At 46.2% G+C, this 19,399-nt stretch overlaps 1 protein-coding gene across 3 annotated transcripts in view; it reads left to right on the top strand.

Moving 5' to 3' along the window:
• Positions 1–19,399, top strand: part of ppip5k1a (diphosphoinositol pentakisphosphate kinase 1a) — a 51,798-nt gene that overhangs the window by 27,353 nt on the left and 5,046 nt on the right. The window contains exons 20-28 of one of the 3 annotated variants that reach the window (XM_062548495.1): positions 601–824; positions 1,809–1,936; positions 2,069–2,183; positions 2,541–2,648; positions 3,208–3,321; positions 5,441–5,581; positions 6,719–6,812; positions 9,093–9,218; positions 12,418–12,480. In XM_062548495.1, coding sequence (XP_062404479.1) covers positions 601–824; positions 1,809–1,936; positions 2,069–2,183; positions 2,541–2,648; positions 3,208–3,321; positions 5,441–5,581; positions 6,719–6,812; positions 9,093–9,218; positions 12,418–12,480 — 1,113 coding nt within the window. Of the gene's footprint in view, positions 1–600; positions 825–1,808; positions 1,937–2,068; positions 2,184–2,531; positions 2,649–3,207; positions 3,322–5,440; positions 5,582–6,718; positions 6,813–9,092; positions 9,219–12,417; positions 12,481–19,399 lie in introns of all 3 variants that reach the window. The other 2 variants (XM_062548496.1, XM_062548497.1) reach the window with 2 other exon arrangements.

Consider the following 19,399-nt stretch of genomic DNA (forward strand, 5'->3'; position numbering starts at 1 on the left):
ATGATAATTAAAAAAAAAACGAGAAGTGCTTACTCAGTAGCGCATCCCTTCTAAGAGCGGTCAGTTACAGCAGCAGACGACGTCATTGTGGTCAGTGCGGTTAAGAGACCTGAGTCTGATTGCTGATGACAGCATTACTCTCACATCCTCTGACTAAGTGATTCTGGCGAATTGAGGTGAATGTGCTTCGGCAGAGCACCTGCTCTCTCCCGGCCCGTCTCCTCCTGCAGGGCACCTGGGCCTGGGCGTGCTGAGCCACACCTGTAAGGTGTGTAAGGTGTCTACTCACGCCCTCCAGAGAACGCACCCTAGCCGGGGCATGTCTAGACACATTAGGTTTGATTGCAAGCTAGAAGGACGCCGATCACATCGTCTCATGTGTGGGTGCGCGATCACAGCGATGAAACGGGAGCAAGTACCTTCTATTAACCTCTCAGCCCAAGCAGAAATGGGGTTTATATTGCGTGTCACAGAGCCCATCTTTTTCCTTGAGCTGCCGATTAAAGATTCAGATGAATTTTTGAAAAGTCTGCTTGGGTCAGAATGGGGACGGGAGATGGTCAGCGTGTGTGTGTGCTCTTTGTCGCCCCCTGGCTGCAGACCTGCAGCTGTACCACAGCGAGACCCTGGAGCTGATGCTGCAGCGCTGGACCAAGCTGGAGCGCGACTTCCGCATGAAGAGCGGCCGCTACGACATCAGCAAGATCCCCGACATCTACGACTGCATCAAGTACGACGTGCAGCACAACGCCTCCCTGGGCCTGGAGAACACCGTGGAGCTGTTCACCATGTCCCGCGCGCTGGCCGACATCGTCATACCACAGGTAGCGTAGCTCACCCTCTCACTCACTCACTCACTCACACACTCACTGGCCGACATCGTCATACCACAGGTAGCGTAGCTCACCCTCTCACTCACTCACTCACTCACTCACACACTCACTGGCCGACATCGTCATACCACAGGCAGCGTAGCTCACCCTCTCACTCACTCACTCACTCACTCACACACTCACTGGCCGACATCGTCATACCACAGGTAGCGCTCTCACACTCTCACTCACACACTCACTCACTCACTCACTCACTCACTCACTCACTCACTCACTCACACACTCACTGGCCGACATCGTCATACCGCAGGTAGCACTCTCACACTCTCACACTCTCACACTCTCACTCACACACTCACTGGCCGACATTGTCATACCGCAGGTAGCGCACTCACTCACTCACTCACTCACTCACTCACTCACTCACTCACTCACTCACTCACTCACTCACTCACTCACTCACACACTCACACACACACACACACTCACACACACACTCACTCACTCATTCACTCGCTCACTTGCTCACTCACTCACTCACTCACTCACTCACTGTATACATTGTTACGCCACCAATGCATTACTTAGAGAGAAATCTCAAATCTCACTTACCCAAGAGCTGTTTATATGGAGGGATTCAGTACACACACTCTCTCTCTCTCACACACACACACACACACACATGCTCAAAGGGAGAATGCCAGCAAATGTCTGTGAGCAGAGAATTGCACACTTGCCGCACACGCCGTATCTGTTTTGAGGCATGTACACACTGTTATCTTTGATAATATAGCTCAGCACAGAGGGAGCATACACTCTCACCGCCAGCTTGTTCTCCCGCAGATAACCTTATCAGTAATCAGCGCACAGCCTTTTAAAACAAACTTATGGCAGCAGTGATATGAGATATGAGATAACACACATAACATTGCCTTTGATGTGTGTGTGTGTGTGTGTGTGTGTGTGTGTGTGTAGGAGTATGGCATTAATAAAGTGGAGAAGCTGGACATCGCCTATGCCTACTGCCTCCCTCTGGTCAAGAAGATCCAGCTGGACCTGCAGAGGACTCATGAGGACGAGTCTGTGAACAAGCTGCACCCTCTGTGAGTGTGTGTGTGTGTGTGTGTGTGTGTGTGTTTGTGTACAGTATGTGTCCATTTTGTGTGTGTGGTTTAAGATTCCACCGAGGTCAAAGGTTAACTGTCAACAATGTGTTATTTCCCGTCTCCTCTCAGGTACTCCAGAGGAGTTCTGTCTCCAGGACGACACGTCCGCACACGTCTCTACTTTACCAGCGAGAGTCATGTGCACTCTCTCCTTAGTATCTTCCGCTACGGAGGCCTTCTCGATGTAAGTGTGTGAGTGAGTGTGTGTGTGAGAGAGAGAGAAAGAGACTGAGAAAGGGAGAGTTACACTTGTCTGTTGTGGCATGTCCGTCAACAAAACCATTAATGTTGTGTCCAAGTTTTCCACCGTGTGCTGGGTCCTGACTGCAGCATTAGATAACTAGCACTATTCCATTCATCTGCAGTCATTTCCAACACACAGACCGTAAATATGTCAAAATATGATATGGTCAGTTGGCCTGTGTTAAGGACTTTAATTTAGCACAATTTAATTGGTTGTAGTGCTGTATGAATAGAATTGAGATAAATATATAAGTGAATTTATGTCTTTGTTATTTGTTTGTTCGTGTTGTTGGTCCAGGAGGAGAATGACCAGCAGTGGAAGAGGGCGATGGACTACTTGAGCGCAGTTTCCGAGCTCAACTACATGACTCAGATAGTCATCATGCTCTATGAGGACAACAACAAGGTACTGTGTGTGTGTGTGTGTGTGTGTGTGTGTGTGTGTGTGTGTGTGTGTGTGTGTGTGTGTGTGTGTGTGTGTGTGTGTGTGTGTGTGTGTGTGTGTGTGTGTGTCTGTGTGTCTGTGTGTCTGTGTGTGTGTGTGTGTGTGTGTGCGCTGAATGCTTCTTAAAATAGTTGTCCATTGGCAGTGCGTGTTTTGCCCTCCTAGTGGTACACCCCTTGTGTAAGTGTGGTTAAGATGGTCAGGATGATTTGAGTGTTTTCCACCTGAGTGTTATAGAATGGTTCTATTGACAGGTGTAAATGGGCTTTGTATGCATTATTCAAAAACAGCAAGGAGAAGTTGGTAATGATAGTTGTGTACCGGCAGTATTGGACCACATGTGTTATGTGTTAGTGGCGATGGTGGTGGTGTTAAGGTGGTGGTGGTGTAAAGGTGGTGGTGGTGGTAAGGTGGTGTAAAGGCTGTGCAGGCCCAAGAGAGGCCTCGTGTTTGGATGATGTTGTGTGTTAGTGTGGTGGTGGTGGCGGCGGTGCTCAGCTGAGCTGGTGTCTCTGTGCAGGACCCTTCGTCAGAGGAGCGCTTCCACGTGGAGCTGCACTTCAGCCCGGGGGTGAAGGTGAGCGAGGAGGAGAGCGCTCCCCTGGGCTTCGGCTTCAGGCCAGCGTCCAGCGAGGTAAACACACACACACACACACACACACACACACACACACACACACACACACTCTGTCTCTCTGTCTCTCTCTAGGACGCATAGGTTCCAACAGCTGCATGCATGCATGGACAAAACACTCTGATACTAGATCAGATCATGCTGATGTCAGTTGAACTATTCATATTTAAATATTTAATTGGAGGGTGTTGCTAGGCCTTCATAATTAGTGCATATTTCTGTATATTTTAATGATTCTGAGGGCCAGATTTGCACACAGTTGCGAACACAGCGTTAACAGCGTCATTGCCTAACCGCAGAAAGTGCATGCTGTGCTTCTTCATGTTACGTGCTGTTTATCATGCCTGCATCTCATCATGTAATCAGCGCCTATCTCCGCCCCCTAGGGTAATTTGCAAACATTCACAACCGAATGGCATCAATCACCAATTGAGTTAAGTTAACTGATGACAACATTGGAAGGTGTCAAGGAGTTCATCGATCATGAAATAATGCAATTCATGAGTTTCATCAGGTCCCTTTCCACAGGTGCATACAATCAAGCACCTAGATTATGAATGCAGACTGCATAGTGCTTGATTACCCCACCTGTGGAAGGGGACCCGATGAAGCCCATGAGTACATCAGGGGTGGTGAACTTGTGGCTCGAGAGCTGCATGTGGCTCTTTGCCTCCTCGTGTGCAGTGCACGGCCGCTGAACTGAAGTTCTTTCTTCTCCTTGGACTTTAAAGTTGTTTTTATTTTTCAAATATATTTCTGATAAATCAAAATGCATTTCATTACTGTATATGACAGTGCTGCCAATAGTTAGGCTACCAATGATTAGATTAGAATCTGTGTGATGGATAGGAATCAAGCTCCAAAAGAAGCATAAGGAGACACATTTGTTTTTTTAGCCAGGTGTAATGCTACAGTAATTTCCTGCATATAAGCCGCATTGTGTATAAGCCGCAGGACAGTGTTTTATGCAAGTTAAAAGAAACAAAACCATATTAACACCACATTAACTGCCCCCCTGTATTAACCTCATAGCTGAAGAAATGTAACAAAATCAATGTATAAGCCGCGGCTAAAAGTCGGGAAATTACGGTACTGCAAACAGGAAAACATAGCCTGAAGCAAAGCACAAATAGAAGGAGGAACACAGGACCGTCAAAAGGGAGGACTTGTCTTTTTGTAGCGCAATGCGTCTGTAACCAAAATAACACCATAAAAAAACGTCTTCCATATTTTAGTTTCAAACCTGAACGTGTCCCAAGAGTTTTCCAATAGACCCTGACCTTCACAAGTACAAGGTAAAGGTAGGCTATTTAAATGCCAGTCAGAGAAGCAGACTTGTTTTCCTTTTGTTCCTTTTTTTTTTTTTAAATGAATGGAACTCTCACATGGTCATGGTCATCACCCCTGCAAAACATGATAGAATGTCAACAAGCAGGAAGATAATGAAGAGCAGCAGTTTTACTAAAACTATTTGCGCACGTAAGCTACAGTATGACAGATTTATTACTGACATATAGCAAGTAGGAAAGTTTAAGTGGATGAGGTGAAAGTAAGACATTTGAAAGGCCAGCGAAAGTTAAGATTGGTTTTGACATAGCGATTCTGTTGTCGTTGAAAGTTTCGCAATTTAGATTTAACATCGGCTTTTACAGGGCGGAAATTTTGCACTGAAAAACAGAGGTGCGCTTTCATGTGCAGTGTTCTTACATACAGGGGAATACATAATGAGGTGCATTTTACTCTTCTTCTCCCATCTTTCACACAAAACACCCACTTTCCCCTCCTATGAATACGTATGCATGACACAGGAAAGCGCAAATGGTCATCCTCAGCTCCTGCAACAGGCAGTCTGCAGTTTTACGGAGAAAGTGTGACTCAAGTGGACGCAAATCTGCTAGTACATCTACCCCTGAGTATATAGTTTTGTAAGTACATGTATATGTGTTTCTTGTGTGTGTGTGTGTGTGTGTGTGTGTGTGTGTGTGTGTGTGTGTGTGTGTGTGTGTGTGTGTGTGTGTGTGTGTGTGTGTGTGTGTGTGTGTGTGTGTGTGTGTGTGTGTGTGTGTGTGTGTGTGTGTGTGTGTGTGTGTGTGTGTGTGTGTGTGTGTGTGTCACTCAGAATGAGCAGAAGCAGACCGACCCTGGCAGCCTGGAGAATCTGTCTCGAGATGAGCCAGACCGCGCCCTTCCTCTCTCTGACTCAATCAGCACACAGAGGCGCTCCCCCCTCATCCGCAACAGGAAGACAGGCTCCATGGAGGTGAAGACCCTAGATACACACACACACACACACACACACACACACACACACAAACACACACACACTGTTTACATATCACATACATACATAATGATGAGGACATATGAAAATGCCAATAGCCTCTTACCAGAAATGATGTTACTATACTGAGGGGTTAGGTGTTTTTATTGTAGATTTGAATTTGCTTTCTTTGATCTTATTTTGAATGTGCACACACACAACCATAGTGACAGCTGACTCTAAGAATACAACTACAGCAGAGCTTTGCCATCTGGTCTGGAGTCTGACTCCATATGTCTCATAGACAGACAGTGTGAGGGCAACGGTGACATTTGAATCAGTGGAAACATTGGTTGGATGATGAGCTAAAAGAATGTTTGGACCCAAGGTCTTGTAACTGTGTGTGTGTGTGTGTGTGTGTGTGTGTGTGTGTGTGTGTGTGTGTGTGCGAGAGAGGGAGCGAGAGATGGAGAGGGTCAGGAGATGGCCATATCTCCCTACTCATCTGTCACCGTGCGGGCTTCTTGAACGTGCCCATGATGTGTTTATCTAGCTTACTGGGCTCATCCCATTCTGTTTACACCTGTCCGCAGCGTGGCCATGTAACCCTGCCTGCTTGAACATGCCCATCTATTTGCGTCTGAGGTTTTGTAGTGTAATGGTATATTGGCATGTCATGGTGTGATGTCACAGTGTCTAAAATGTACACTGTGAGCGTTATAGACTGGCGTTCCACTGATGGTTTTAATGTACTGATCTGTTGGACCATCATGCTGTGAGTGTCCATGTGTTTTTGTCCAGTTGTGATATCTTTGAGATATGTGTGTGTATGTGTGTGTGTTTGTGTGTTAATTTAGCCTATACACTCCAATGGGCATTGAAATATGCCTACTGTGTGTTATGTTACTGATGTTATTGATATAGTGTGTCTTATAGCTGCTTTTTGTGTCTATATGTGTATTGTGTCTATATGTGTATTGTGTGTGTGTGTGTGTGTGTGTGTGTGTGTGTGTGTGTGTGTGTGTGTGTGTGTGTGTGTGTGTGTGTGTGTGTGTGTGTGTGTGTGTGTGTGTGTGTGTGTGTGTGTGTGTGTGTGTGTGTCTGTGTGTCTGTGTGTCTGTGTCATGTCCTGTGCAGGTCCTGTCTGAAACGTCCTCGTCTAAAGGGGGAAGCTACCGCCTCTTCTCCTCTTGCTCACGCCAGTCCCCTGAGATGAAACAAAGTGGCCTAGGTGGGTATCACACGCACACACACACACAGAGACACACACACACACACACACACACACACAAGGACTCACCGCACAGCACGGCACAGCCAAACTATATGCACACTTGGGAGTGTACAGTACACACACACACACACACACACACACACACACACACACACAGGCACTTAGTGCAGTATCATCTTCTCTCTGGACACACACAGATTGGATTAGATGGGTATCGTCTTTCTCCTGACCACCGGTTACGGTCTGTCATCAACTCTACTACACACACACACACACACACACACACACACACACACACACACACACACAGCTTTCCAAATGTGTCACTCACAAACAATGACATCCAATAGCCAAGTGTGTGAGTAGAGATGTCATTTAAAGGGCAGTAGTATAGAGCAGTATTAGAAGTATTCGCAGTATTGGTAGTTGCAGCTGATTGTGTGATATGCAGCGGATGACCACTGAGCTCCTTACTGTAGTCAGATGGCTTTTCTCTGAGATGATGTAGTCCTGGGACTACTTTACCAATAACCCGGACTCTACAACTGTGAAATGTCAACTTGGAGTGACATTTGTCTTCCTGTCATCTGTGTAAACATCATCTGCTAGCATTTTTATTAAACCTGAGTTAACACCATAAACAGGCCTGCATCTCAAGAGTATAATAAACATGGTGGCATAACATCATAATAAAAAAGTGTGCTCTGTCCAAAACATAACAAAGATCACTTACCAGTTAATCACCATTTAGTTTAAAGGAGTTTCTGAGCCATTTTCAAAAAAGGTGAAAATAATGGTTAAGACACTTTTGGTAAAGACATTTTCTCGTCTTCACAGTCTGCATATTTTGTCAATTCACTAATTTGCAATATTTTGCTAGATTTTGCTAGATTATTGAATTTCTTTCAAATCTGACGCATTAAGTATGAGTTTTGATGTAATGACAATGCCAGTACTTTGGCACACAGCCTACAAGAACATTTACAGTGAAGACATAAAGGGTCATTAACTTAAGATTTCCAGCAGGTGTGTAACTAGCAGTGAAGTTAAACTTAAATTGGTGCATTATGCACTTATTGAGTCATTTCAGTGGTGTAGCAATCTTGTAAACAAAGGTTTTAAATGCAGCTGTTTACTCAGTTCTAAAGAAATATATGTCCATCCCGGATTAGCGATTGTATTTGCATTCCCATCTTTTTGGGTTTTTGGCCAGACGGACCTGCGGAGCAAATCCCAAATTTGCAGAAGGTTCGTTTGGGTGTTCCAGGGTAGAAAGTTGGAACTTTCGAGACATTTGAGACTTGTTGGGCCCTAATGTAAATAATATTGTATTGATAGTTAGTACTGTACAATATTTCTTTAAAAATATATGAAAGCTTCTGACAGCTTTAAATAATCAATACTATAAATTGATTCTAAGGAATATCCCCACCACTGCTATGGTGGCTAAACTTCGGTTAGTACTCAGCTCAATGCAGATACGCACATTTCATTTTGGACATAAATAGTACAGACTATGTATGTAATATAATATTTGAATCACTCTAAAATAAGCTCTTTTGGTACTGTCCCTTTCATCATGAGTCTTCACCATTATTTTTGCCATTTTTGAATTTAGTCCAACTCAAAGTGTGTTTTAGGAGACAGCAATGCATTGGTTCCAGTTTTCAAAAGCGATTTTAGGCTGTCTAACTAACAGGCTTTGAGTTATATTACAAGAAGAGTGTGAGTTAATAAATAACTATCGTCCATTCATTTCACCAGCTTTTTCAGACAGATTGTAAGACAGACCATGTTGGTTCATGCCCAAGTGTCAAGAATTTGGCTTACGACTTCACGAATATCTATGTATCTGCAACAGACCATATTGGTTGTTCAATCTGTGAATCTGTTGCTATCTCCTTAGTTTAGCAGAGGGCTGGATCCTAGTCCTTGTCTTAGCCCTGAATCCGATCTTGCACTATCTCCTGTACTGAAATCTCTTAGGTGTCTGTATGAACCGTGGCCCTCTCCCCTGAGACAGCCTCTAGTGTTACAGTAGGTCCAACAATGTACTGTAGGACTCAGAGGCCTGCAACACTGAGTGTTGACTCATGCCAAGGCCCTTAGCTTCCTACTACTTACTTATTAGCTGGCCTTAGCCGGTGTTAGCTTTTGTTAGCCCGTCATAGCTGCTATTGGTATAGTACTGTAGGTTCATTTAACCGATGAGGTGCATTGTGTGGATAACTGCATGTGGTGTGTGTGACACTAACCCCTCCCCCCCACCCCCCACAGGCTCCCAGTGTGCCGGCCTGTTCAGCACCACCGTGCTGGGGGGGTCCTCTAGCGCCCCCAACCTGCAGGACTACGCACGCACCCACCGCAAAAAATTCTCCTCCGGAAGCTTGTCGTATAAAGACGGTATGTCGTCCTCTTTTTTTTTCTCCCCTCTTTCTCTCTCCTCAGCACTCTCTTTGGCTCTGTCTCTCTTTTTCTCTTCTTTATGTTCCAAAAACTCACTGCCACTTTGAAATAACTACGTAGTTTACAGTAGCCACCACAGACAAAGGACAAAAGTAGATTTTTTTTCAGAAAAGAACTACAAAAGAAACTGCTAATGCATACGGGAACTCAGTAGGGCTCTCTACAATGTTATCTTCATACTAAGTTGCAGGGCTTACCAGATAAACAGCACATAAAACGGTTCAATCCAGTGACCTGTTTTAATTGAGGACAGATGTGAGATTTTGAGCATCCTGCATCGGTAAAGCCCATATGCTATGCAGTATTGTCGATCCCCTTGGTAGATAGTCAGCACATCCAGCTAAACACTGGTGCAGGTCTGTGTCCTCATCCTGTCAGATCTATAGTGAGCATTTTTTTGTGTGTGTATTTTGTTTGTGTTGTGTGTGTATATGGTGTATTCTCATGTGGTGTGTAGTTGTGTGTGTCTGTGTGTCGTAACTCAGTGAACTTGAGTTGTTGTGTTCTGTGTGTGTGCGTGTGTGTGTGTGTGTGTGTGTGTGTGTGTGTGTGTGTGTGTGTGTGTGTGTGTGTGTGTGTGTGTGTGTGTGTGTGTGTGTGTGCGTGTGCGTGTGCGTGCGTGCGTGTGTGCATGCGTGTGTCCTACATAACATCAGCTTGCCTCGGTCTATACAGGCTGTCAGGCACTTCATGTTTGTGTGTTGAAAAGAAATCATGACACTCATGCTAGAGTGTGTAGTGTACCATGACGCCACAGGGACCAGAGTAGAATATATGGGTACATGAATATCCTGCATAGCTGGACTTTAGCATGATAGACCTCAAGAACTTTACTTCTTTTGAGAGGAAAATTTAATTAGAAATATATATATAAGCATTTTAGAGGTGAACACATAGTAAAAGTAAAAGTAAAGTGCATTTGCTGTTTTCTGTGTAGTTTTAGTCAAAGTTTACGTTTATAATCAGTCAGTGCATAGACAGGGTATGTACATGACGATAATACATCAGCCTATACTTACCATCAGTATTTCTCTCATAGTCGACGACGCCATCTCTTTCCTTCAAGAATGTTCTTTGCCATTTTTCAGTCCTGTTGTAATAACCATGTAGTCCACTGGGTGTCACTGTGTTGTTGTGGAGTGTCAACCGACTTCTCTGTCTGCCATTTTCTCGCGTGCGTGTGTATGTGTGTGTGTTTGTTTGTGTGTCAGTGTGTGTTGTGCTGTGTTGTGTCTGGGGCTTTCCGTAAGGAGCCCTTTGAACAGCGCCCACAGCGTCTGGCTCACCCTGTGTTCATCTCATGTTGTCTGGTCATGCTGGACTTGCTCACGGCAGACTATCCCTTCTCAGACGCCAGACTCTGACGCAGTCTCATCATCCACGATGTTCGTTTCGTGTGCCATTTCTGTGTGTGTCCGTGTCAGTGTGTTTGTTGATCATTGTGCTAAGTATGAAAAGGCTTGGTTTTAGACGTAGAGAAATGCAGAAATATCAGGAGGTAGCCTGGTGTACTGTACTCAGTGACAGCTCCTAATACTGACAGTCCAGCCGGACAGACAGAGAACAGGACAAACGCGCTGGACAGTACAGGAGGGGTGGGGAGACGACAGGCGAGGAGAAAATGAGGAGAGGATCGTGGAAGGTCTTCGAGGCTTTAGATTTAAGGACTCTTGACGTTTTTATGAGACAATTCTGAAGGGTTTTTCTGTCTGTCTGATTATTTGTTTTGTCATCCATAGCCCTTTTTCATCTCCTGTGTTGCTGTCTGTGTTTTTCACTCTTTTTACCTCGGGCAGGGCATACACCATTAAAATGCAAACAGCAGTGACAGCCCCTGATCAATGCTTGATCAATCTCTCTTTACACAATAGCTGTCCCATTATAGTGGAAAGCTAATGACATTCCTGATGCTGAAAAATCTATTTTACAACTTAAAGGAGCAATTTAAAGATTTTTTTCTGACAAAAATGCTGTTTTGTGTGAAAAAAGATTGTTCATTACTGCGAAAGTCAAGCTAAGATCTTAAATCAAGGACATACAAACTAACTAGAGTTAAAATGAAATATAACTCATTTTACAGTATATCTTTTGGTTAAGCAAAACTATAGTTTTTGACAGTGAAAACTTCATCTTGCAGCAATAAAGTAAACAAACTAGCATAATCATCCCCACAACCTTTTACCAGTGCTGTCAAAAGTGCACACTGTCTTATCAAACTGCATTTTAAAGAAGCATAAAAAGAAGCCTTCCTCTGGAGGCTCCCTGTAGACTGGTGGCCATTTTGTGATAGTATTCCCCTGGTGAGTTCCTCTGTCACAGGCTCCATCCAGCAGGCAATGACAGGATCAGAGGCCGGCCCAGCACACTGCAGGCCTGGCTGTGGTCTTGAATACTTGTTCAGTTGTTTGGGTGAGGGAACGGACACAGGTGACAGCTTGTCTGCGTTGTCCTCATAAAAGTACATGTCAGACAAAAGCAAAGCCCATGGCTGCTTTGCTGGTGTGTTTGTGTCTGTGTGTCTCTGTGTGTCTCTGTGTGTGTGTGTGTGTGTGTGTGTGTGTGTGTGTGTGTGTGTGTGTGTGTGTGTGTGTGTGTGTGTGTGTGTGTGTGTGTGTGTGTGTGTGTGTGTGTGTGTGTGTGTGTGTGTGTGTGTGTGTGTGTGTTGTGTGTGTGTGTGTGTGTGTCTGTGTGTGTGTGTGTGTGTGAGAGAGAGAGAAAGAAAGAGAGAGAGAGAGAAAGAGAGTGTGTGTGTTTATGTGTGTGTGTGTGTGAGAGAGAGAGAAGCAGAGATAGAGATTGTGTGGGGGCGTTTGTGATATGCCCTTTTAGATCAAGTCAAATCCGCAAACCACAAACACTGCACTCTGACGAACCTTGACAACTTTGTCCTGCAGAAGTCCCATGAACCCAACCCCCTTGTGCTCAAGTCCAGCCATAGCTAAAGGGGACGACGTGTCCGTCAGCCAACAGCGTCCTCCTTCCCGTAGTCCCCACGTCTCTCACCTATAGCCGTAGCTCTGCCCGAAGTCCCAGACCAGATGGAGGGAGAGCTAGATGGAGGTAGAGATAGATGTGTTTATCCTCTCCCTCTCCCCTGTCTCATGATGGTAACACCAGTGACCTCTTTTTATTTCAGAATTGTTGTGTATGCCGGCTGTAAAGCGATTTTCTGTGTCGTTTGCAAAGCATCCGACTAATGGTACGTCTGCTTCTTTCAAGTATATTTCCACTCCGTTTCCACTTCCTTCTGTCTTTTGCATGTCTGTGGAAAAACAACGTTTCTCACTCTTTTATTTTATTTTATTTTTTTTTGGTTTGGGGAAGTTTTATTTTTATTCATTCAGTTTTTAACATGGTGCACAGCCATGTCTTTTTGTTTTCCCCTCCACCTCCACTTCCTTGAGTTTTATTTTTGTTTTTCTCAGTCTGTGGTTTGACCCATCTGCCTGGTTCCCTACAGCCTAACACTGCTGCCATCTTCTCTTCATAACCCACCCGCGTGCAGAACCTCACTCTCCACCCAGTCAAATCATGTGTTACCAGTGGATGGCTGTGTACTTGTGTTGTGTGTGTGTGTGTGTGTTTGTATGTACGTGTGTGTGTGTGTGTGTGTGTGTGTGTGTATGTGTGTCTGTGTGTCTGTGTGTGCGTGGTGTGTTATGTGTGACTGTGGGGATGGTGCTGCAGATATGGACATTGTCTTTCACCGATGTGAGTTGACCCCATAGATAGCACATTTTGTATTCACTGTTAAAATAGCCTTTCCCTGTTGGTATTGAATTCTCTGATGCCTCACTGGAAGAGGAACAACTCGAAGCGTTCCAGGACAACAGAGGCAATCACCCAGCTTGACTCTGAGCTATTCAGATCGAGTGGGTTTTTTTTTCTCTACTCAACCTTGAGTCGCTGCCAACAGGGAAAGTACTTCATTGTGATTTGTTTGTTTGTTTGTTTGTTTGTTTGTTGTGTCATGTTGTGTGTTTGTTTTGCTCTGAGGGGGGGGACTGAACGTTTGTGAGGTTCCCTTTGTTGTGTGGATGTGTTGTGTGATTGCGTGTGCTTGCTGGCTCTGAATGAGGTCATCTTGTGGGTTTGTGCGGAGCCCTGAGTTTGTTTGGCCTGGGTGCTCGTGGCCCAGTGAGGAACATCTGTGTGGAAAAGTCCACTGTGACCCGCCGACGCGGCCGGACACCAAAGAGCGGGGCTGCTCCGACCACGAGCGTCTGTCAGAAGCAGTCAGCCATAAGTGGGGGGGAGTGAGCTAGCGGCGGCTAGCACAGAAGTGCTACGTCCATGAGGCTTTACGTCCCCGAACCACAGCTGTGACAGAGGCTGTCTGTCCAGACCAGACCAGACCAAACCAGATCCGGTCAGATCAGGGAGGCCAGGGGCTGCAGTCAATTAGAGGCTTTTGAACACAGTGAAGTCAGAACAGAGATCTGTGAGAGTTTGGGTTAGTTCTGGGCAGTGTGGTGCTGTTATCCAGGATCGACCCATCATGCTCCAGTTCTCCATCCGAGTGATGGCCTTAGTCACCCTTCTCTGTCATGGTATTTGGAATTGCTCTTTGTTTCCAACTTTTGAGAAGAAGAAAACGTCTGGGATCTGCTATACTTTCAGTGGAATGTTTTCCACAATGTGTCCACTCTTTACCCCAAAAGTATCTGCTCAATGTGTCACTTTGCAAATGTAGTAACTGCAGAAGCCTCAGGTGCCTCTTGACTCTTGATCTTCTTATCTATCTTCTGATCAGATGCTTCAGGCTCCCTCAAGGTGGATAGGGTGATCTCTTCTCTTTGTCACTCTGTGGTTGTTTGTGGCTGAAACTTTGCTAGAGCTAATTAGCTGGCCCTAGACCCTCCACAGTTTGGTTATTGCTGGATCATTTTGAATGGGTATGGAAAACTCCCATGGATCAAAAACCACCATCTGTTATGGCATTATTCTCAATTTGGGTAGTCAATATGGGATAAATTGGGTTGTAGGGCATCTTAAATAAATTTCAGCATTTGAAGACTGACGAATATACTTTCTCAATTACAATATATTTAACTCCTGCATGTGAGCACCGTCACTGTGGTTTCCATGTGTTGCATTGTGGATAATGTAGTTTTGTCCCTGATCCGTGAGTGCTCTAGTTCTCCCATTCGGTGTGTTGAAGCCTGCATTCATTTTCATGTGTGCAGATGAACCTGTAGAACTGCATCACTGCATATGCATGGCAATATGCATACAGGCATGATGTATTCTTACAGGCCAATGTTTAGTTTTCGAAAGTGTCATTGTTCCATCTGAGATCTTATGGGGCCAAAAAATCCAGACGAGAAGTTGTAATAATTTATTCACTCAGTCAATGAGTTGCCAGATAGAAGCCCTTCAGTTTTGTCAGAGCCAGATGGTGAGCTTTGGGAAGGCCCAGACTAACTTCACTCATTCAAAGCAGTACCATGGACTGACTGCTCTTTGATAGAGATGTCTGTTAGCTTATCACTCTCTCACAGTTAAGTGTGTGTGTGTGTGTGTGTGTGTGTGTGTGTGTGTGTGTGTGTGTGTGTGTGTGTGTGTGTGTGTGTGTGTGTGTGTGTGTGTGTGTGTGTGTGTGTGTGTGTGTGTGTGTGTGTGTGTGTGTGTGTGTGTGTGTGTGTGTGTGTGTGTGTGCGCATGCGTCATTTGTAAGGAGCTGCTGTATCTGAGGAAACAGAAACGGCACCAGCGCTGTTCTCCTCTCCCCCACACACTTAAGAATGCATCCCACGCGGCATACTCACACACACACACACACGCACGCACGCACACACACACACACACACACACACACACACACACACACACACACACACACACACACACACACACACACACACACACACACACACGATAGAGAGAAGCTGTGGAAAGTGTGTCTGGTGTCCTTTCAGCTCATGTGCTGCTGTATTCATGATTTACTCCTTCATGCACACACACACACACACACAGACACACACACACACACAATCACTGAAACACCCACAATTCAACAATTCTGCTCTCTTTTCGTATCAGTACATCCATGCCACTCTCATTTGGTTATGAGAGTGGCTATATGTTGAGAGCCAGTTCAGTAAGGCTTGTGTATGATTGCTTCCTACAGTACAGCGCACTCTGTGCTCTGCTCAGTCCAGAGTCTTATCTCATCATGGCTGCATTCTCCTTTATTTGTGTTGCGATGCCAGTGGAACTGATTCCATTTGCCCACATGGCTACAGCCTCTATTATAGATCTGATGCATTAGACTGCCTGGAAAACAGCAAGCTGTCTCTGGACCGTAACACTGTGTGTCTCTGCTCTAGCAAAGAAGACAGCCAACAGAGAATATGTAAACTTGACTTGTGATCCAAAGAACTTCCTCTCAAGTGGATGGGCCAATTGCTTTTAGTGGCCCCTACTGTATTGTTTTAAAAACGTACCGATGCTGTTGTACTGCACCCAAGGTTTGCTGAAGTGTGCTGAAAGGTTGTCTTCAATATAGGAACACAGGATGACTCCTATACCCCGGATAGGCCTAATCTGATGTGGTCGGCTTCAGGTAAACATCGAACTGCAGCTTCGTCCGCCAGCCGAGTCGAATGTCGGACATCGACTATGCAAAAAAAACAAAAATGTCAAAAAAGCAAATGAATAGCATCTGTTGCACATGGCACGTGGGCTGCATCGCAATTCGGCTTGTTTTCCTCCTGTGTGGAGAAAAGGAGCTGTTTTCCTTTGTGTGGAAAATGCAAGCGCACAAGAAATTCAAACCGCGTTGAGTAGTCAGCATGCTGGCCCTGCTGTGACTTTGGATGCATTCAGTGACTTGTCTCTACTAACACGCTGGTTCAAAGGCGAGCATGCCGGAACCACAACTTCAAAAGTGTGAGTTTGAGCGTAATATGATAATGAATATCATATGATATGAAAATAATCATATGAATGGACACGTTTATTAATTAATTAAACACAAAATTATGTGAAATATGATTTCTTGTATTTAGGCCTAGAGCATTTTGCGTGTGTGTGTGTGTGTGTGTGTGTGTGTGTTTGCATAACAGTCTCCATAGGTTGTCATTCCCTTCAGAGAAAGGCCATTAAACAAGCTGGTTTAATCCTATGGACACACACAGCACACGCATATAGACACATGCTAAGTAGTGTGGTTATAGTGCTTGTAGGTTTTGGATTGAGCAGTTTGGCCACGGCTCCATGCCAGCTGTGGAGTTTGCAAGAGTGTGTGCTTCACTGGATGGTGTGTTGTGAGAATGCAGTGGAGTGTCATTTAGTGGGTCTTTTCTGTTGGGTGGGGAGGGGTGCTTGGTGATGGTAAGATTGAGAAAGTTGGTAGGTTGTTATTTTGTGTGTGTGTGTGTGTGTGTGTGTGTGTGTGTGTGTGTGTGTGTTAATGGGAGCTAGTATATTGCAACAGCATGGACTTCTGGGGTGTGAGGGTGCCTCTCTTGTATTCTAGTCATGATATGAAACAGAATGCCTTAGGATGGGGTTTGAGGTGATGTAATCACGGGTGGGGTTTGACTGAGTATTGACACCCAGGTGATACCTTCAGGTAGTCAAGATCCTGCACACCTCTCTCTTCCATATTTTTCTTGTTTTCCCCTCTTTTCCCCTGCCCTTGTTTGTTTTTCTTCCCTCTGTCTCTTATCTTCTATCCTCTATCCTCCTCTACTCTCGGCGCTTCATCCTTCCTTGCTCCTATATCCCCCTCTTCTCCTCTTGTTCTCCATTTTCCATCCCCCTTATGTCCTCTCTATATCTTCCTCTCTTCTTTTCCATCCTTCCTTTCTCCCTTCTATGTCTCCTCCTCTCTCCTATCTCTTCTTTTCCTGTCATGTTCTCCCTCTCCTTTCCACCTCCTCATCCTGCTCCTGCTCCACCTCCTCTACCTCCACCACCTCATGCTCCTGCTCCTCCTGCACCTCCTCCCCCACCTCCTCCTGCTCCCCCTCCTGCTTCTCCTCCACCTCCACCTCCTCCTCCTTCTCCACCTCCTCCTGCTCCTGCTCTCCCTCTCCTTTCCACCTCCTCATCCTGCTCCTGCTCCTCCTCCTCTACCTCCACCACCTCATGCTCCTGCTCCTCCTGCACCTCCTCCCCCACCTCCTCCTGCTCCTCCTCCTGCTCCTCCTTCTCCACCTCCTCCTGCTCCTCCTCCTGCTCCTGCTCCTGCTCCTCTCTTGTTCTCCCAGAGCCTCTGGAGGAGCACCACGTGGCCCAGCTGCTGCGGCGTTTCTCCACCGAGCCGTGCGTGGGCCTCCCCCTGTGCCTGGACGCAGGGCTGGCCCACCACCTCCACCAGTGCTCCTACCACCTGCGCCTCTTCCGCAACTGGCTGATCTCTGGCCAGCACCCGCTAGAGTACCTCTACGGTCAGACCACCCCCGGCCTTGACCCTTGACCCTTGACCCTTGACCTCCCTCCCCCCCCTCACCCCTCCCATTTACCCCGCAAAGCTCCGCCGTCATTGGTGGAGGTTGCCTCTGCTGCTGTCACTCAAAGCATGCACGCTTCAGGCTACATGTGTCTCTGGAAGTTGAAACGCCCGAAGTGCGCTTGAACATGTGTGTATGTGTGTGTACGTATGTGTGTGAGTGTGTGTGTGTGTGTGTGGGTGTGTGTTTCAGTGATGATGCATTTATTGCACTTTAACCCATTTTGAGTGGCGCAGCGCTCGGTGAATGATCCAGATGAGATGTCGGCTCTCATCTGTGGCTGTCGTTCTCAAATGGCTCTCATGTTCCTCCCATTGAGACGGGAATATGGGACGGCACAACAATGAAATGGCAGCTGCATATCATTCACTTTCTATCTTTGGCTCAGAAACACAGATGTGCGCTCGAGCTTTGCCTGAAACAGGAACGCGATAGAGCTTTGCATGTTTGTCTTGGGATTTCAGAAGCGAGGAAAAAAGAGAGGTTGAGCTCAGACAGACAAGTGCGTCCTGATTTTTGGGGACGTGAACAGCTGTGATGGAACAGCGACGGCGGCGGCGGCTTCAGACCAAGACAGCAGCTGCGGTGCGAGAGGTGATAATCACCATGGAGACAAATTGATACATCTGCAGCACAGGATGGAAGGGTTTTGGGGTCCTGGCACACACACACACACACACACACACACACACGTGCGCAAACGCGCCAGGCACCCCAGTGATGTCTCTGTGTGGCATGATGCTATCAAACTCCATTTGGAGTCAGTCAGACCAACCCAGTATAATTATCCGTCTAGCTCCTCCTATAATGAGACGGACGAGGCTACTGTTCCAAAAAGAGATTGAGATAAGAGATTACCTCGCAGAGGTTAATTAAAATGGCTCTCGCTAGCGAACAGCTCTATTCGGGACCGCTATGAAATATGGAGTAAATCCCCGAGAAGAGGGCGGATGCTGTCAGACGGCCAGCACAGAAGCTGAGGATAAATATAAGAAGCGTTTCTGCCAGCCAGTGATTAATGCTGTTTGCATAAATGATATTTGGTGGTTAAAATGATTAAAATGTCTCTCCCCAGTATCGCGACCAAGTCTGTCCCTGGATTGGTGTCTGGAAGAATTCAAAGGTATAGATGAATAGTAGCATATGAAAACTCCATAGAGAGAGACAGGCCTTACACACCACTGACACCACAATGAGACCCACTCTAAAGTATAATTTACCCCAATGCAGCCCAATGGAGAGCAGTGTCCGTGGTTTGATATTACTGGACAGTGGGCGGAAGGAACGTCACCAGATTCTGGCGCCGCTGGTTTGCGTGCCCACCAGGGTTATCACCTCAGGGGCTTCTCATTGTGCCGCGCCACTTCAGCCAGAGGAGTGGGAGACAAGTGCGGCTGTCGGCGGCTGCCTGGCGACTGGTTGACATGGAAACCCCCTGAACTCCTTGGCCCCGCGGTGGAGTCTGTGGGAGCAGCTCTGGTCAGACATGCGACTGTAGACACAGTGACGGCTAGACTTGACCACCCCCCCCCCCCCCCCCTCCCACCTCAACCCGGCGCACCACCGGTGCTTCTGCTGTTGGAGTGCAGGCATGTGGTGTTGTGAAGATGGATCCTTTTGTCACCGATCACTGGAGCTTTTTCTAAGTTCTTGAGTTCT

The sequence above is a fragment of the Sardina pilchardus genome, chromosome 11 (assembly GCF_963854185.1).
Source record: "Sardina pilchardus chromosome 11, fSarPil1.1, whole genome shotgun sequence".
In the NCBI taxonomy this organism is placed as follows: domain Eukaryota; kingdom Metazoa; phylum Chordata; class Actinopteri; order Clupeiformes; family Clupeidae; genus Sardina; species Sardina pilchardus.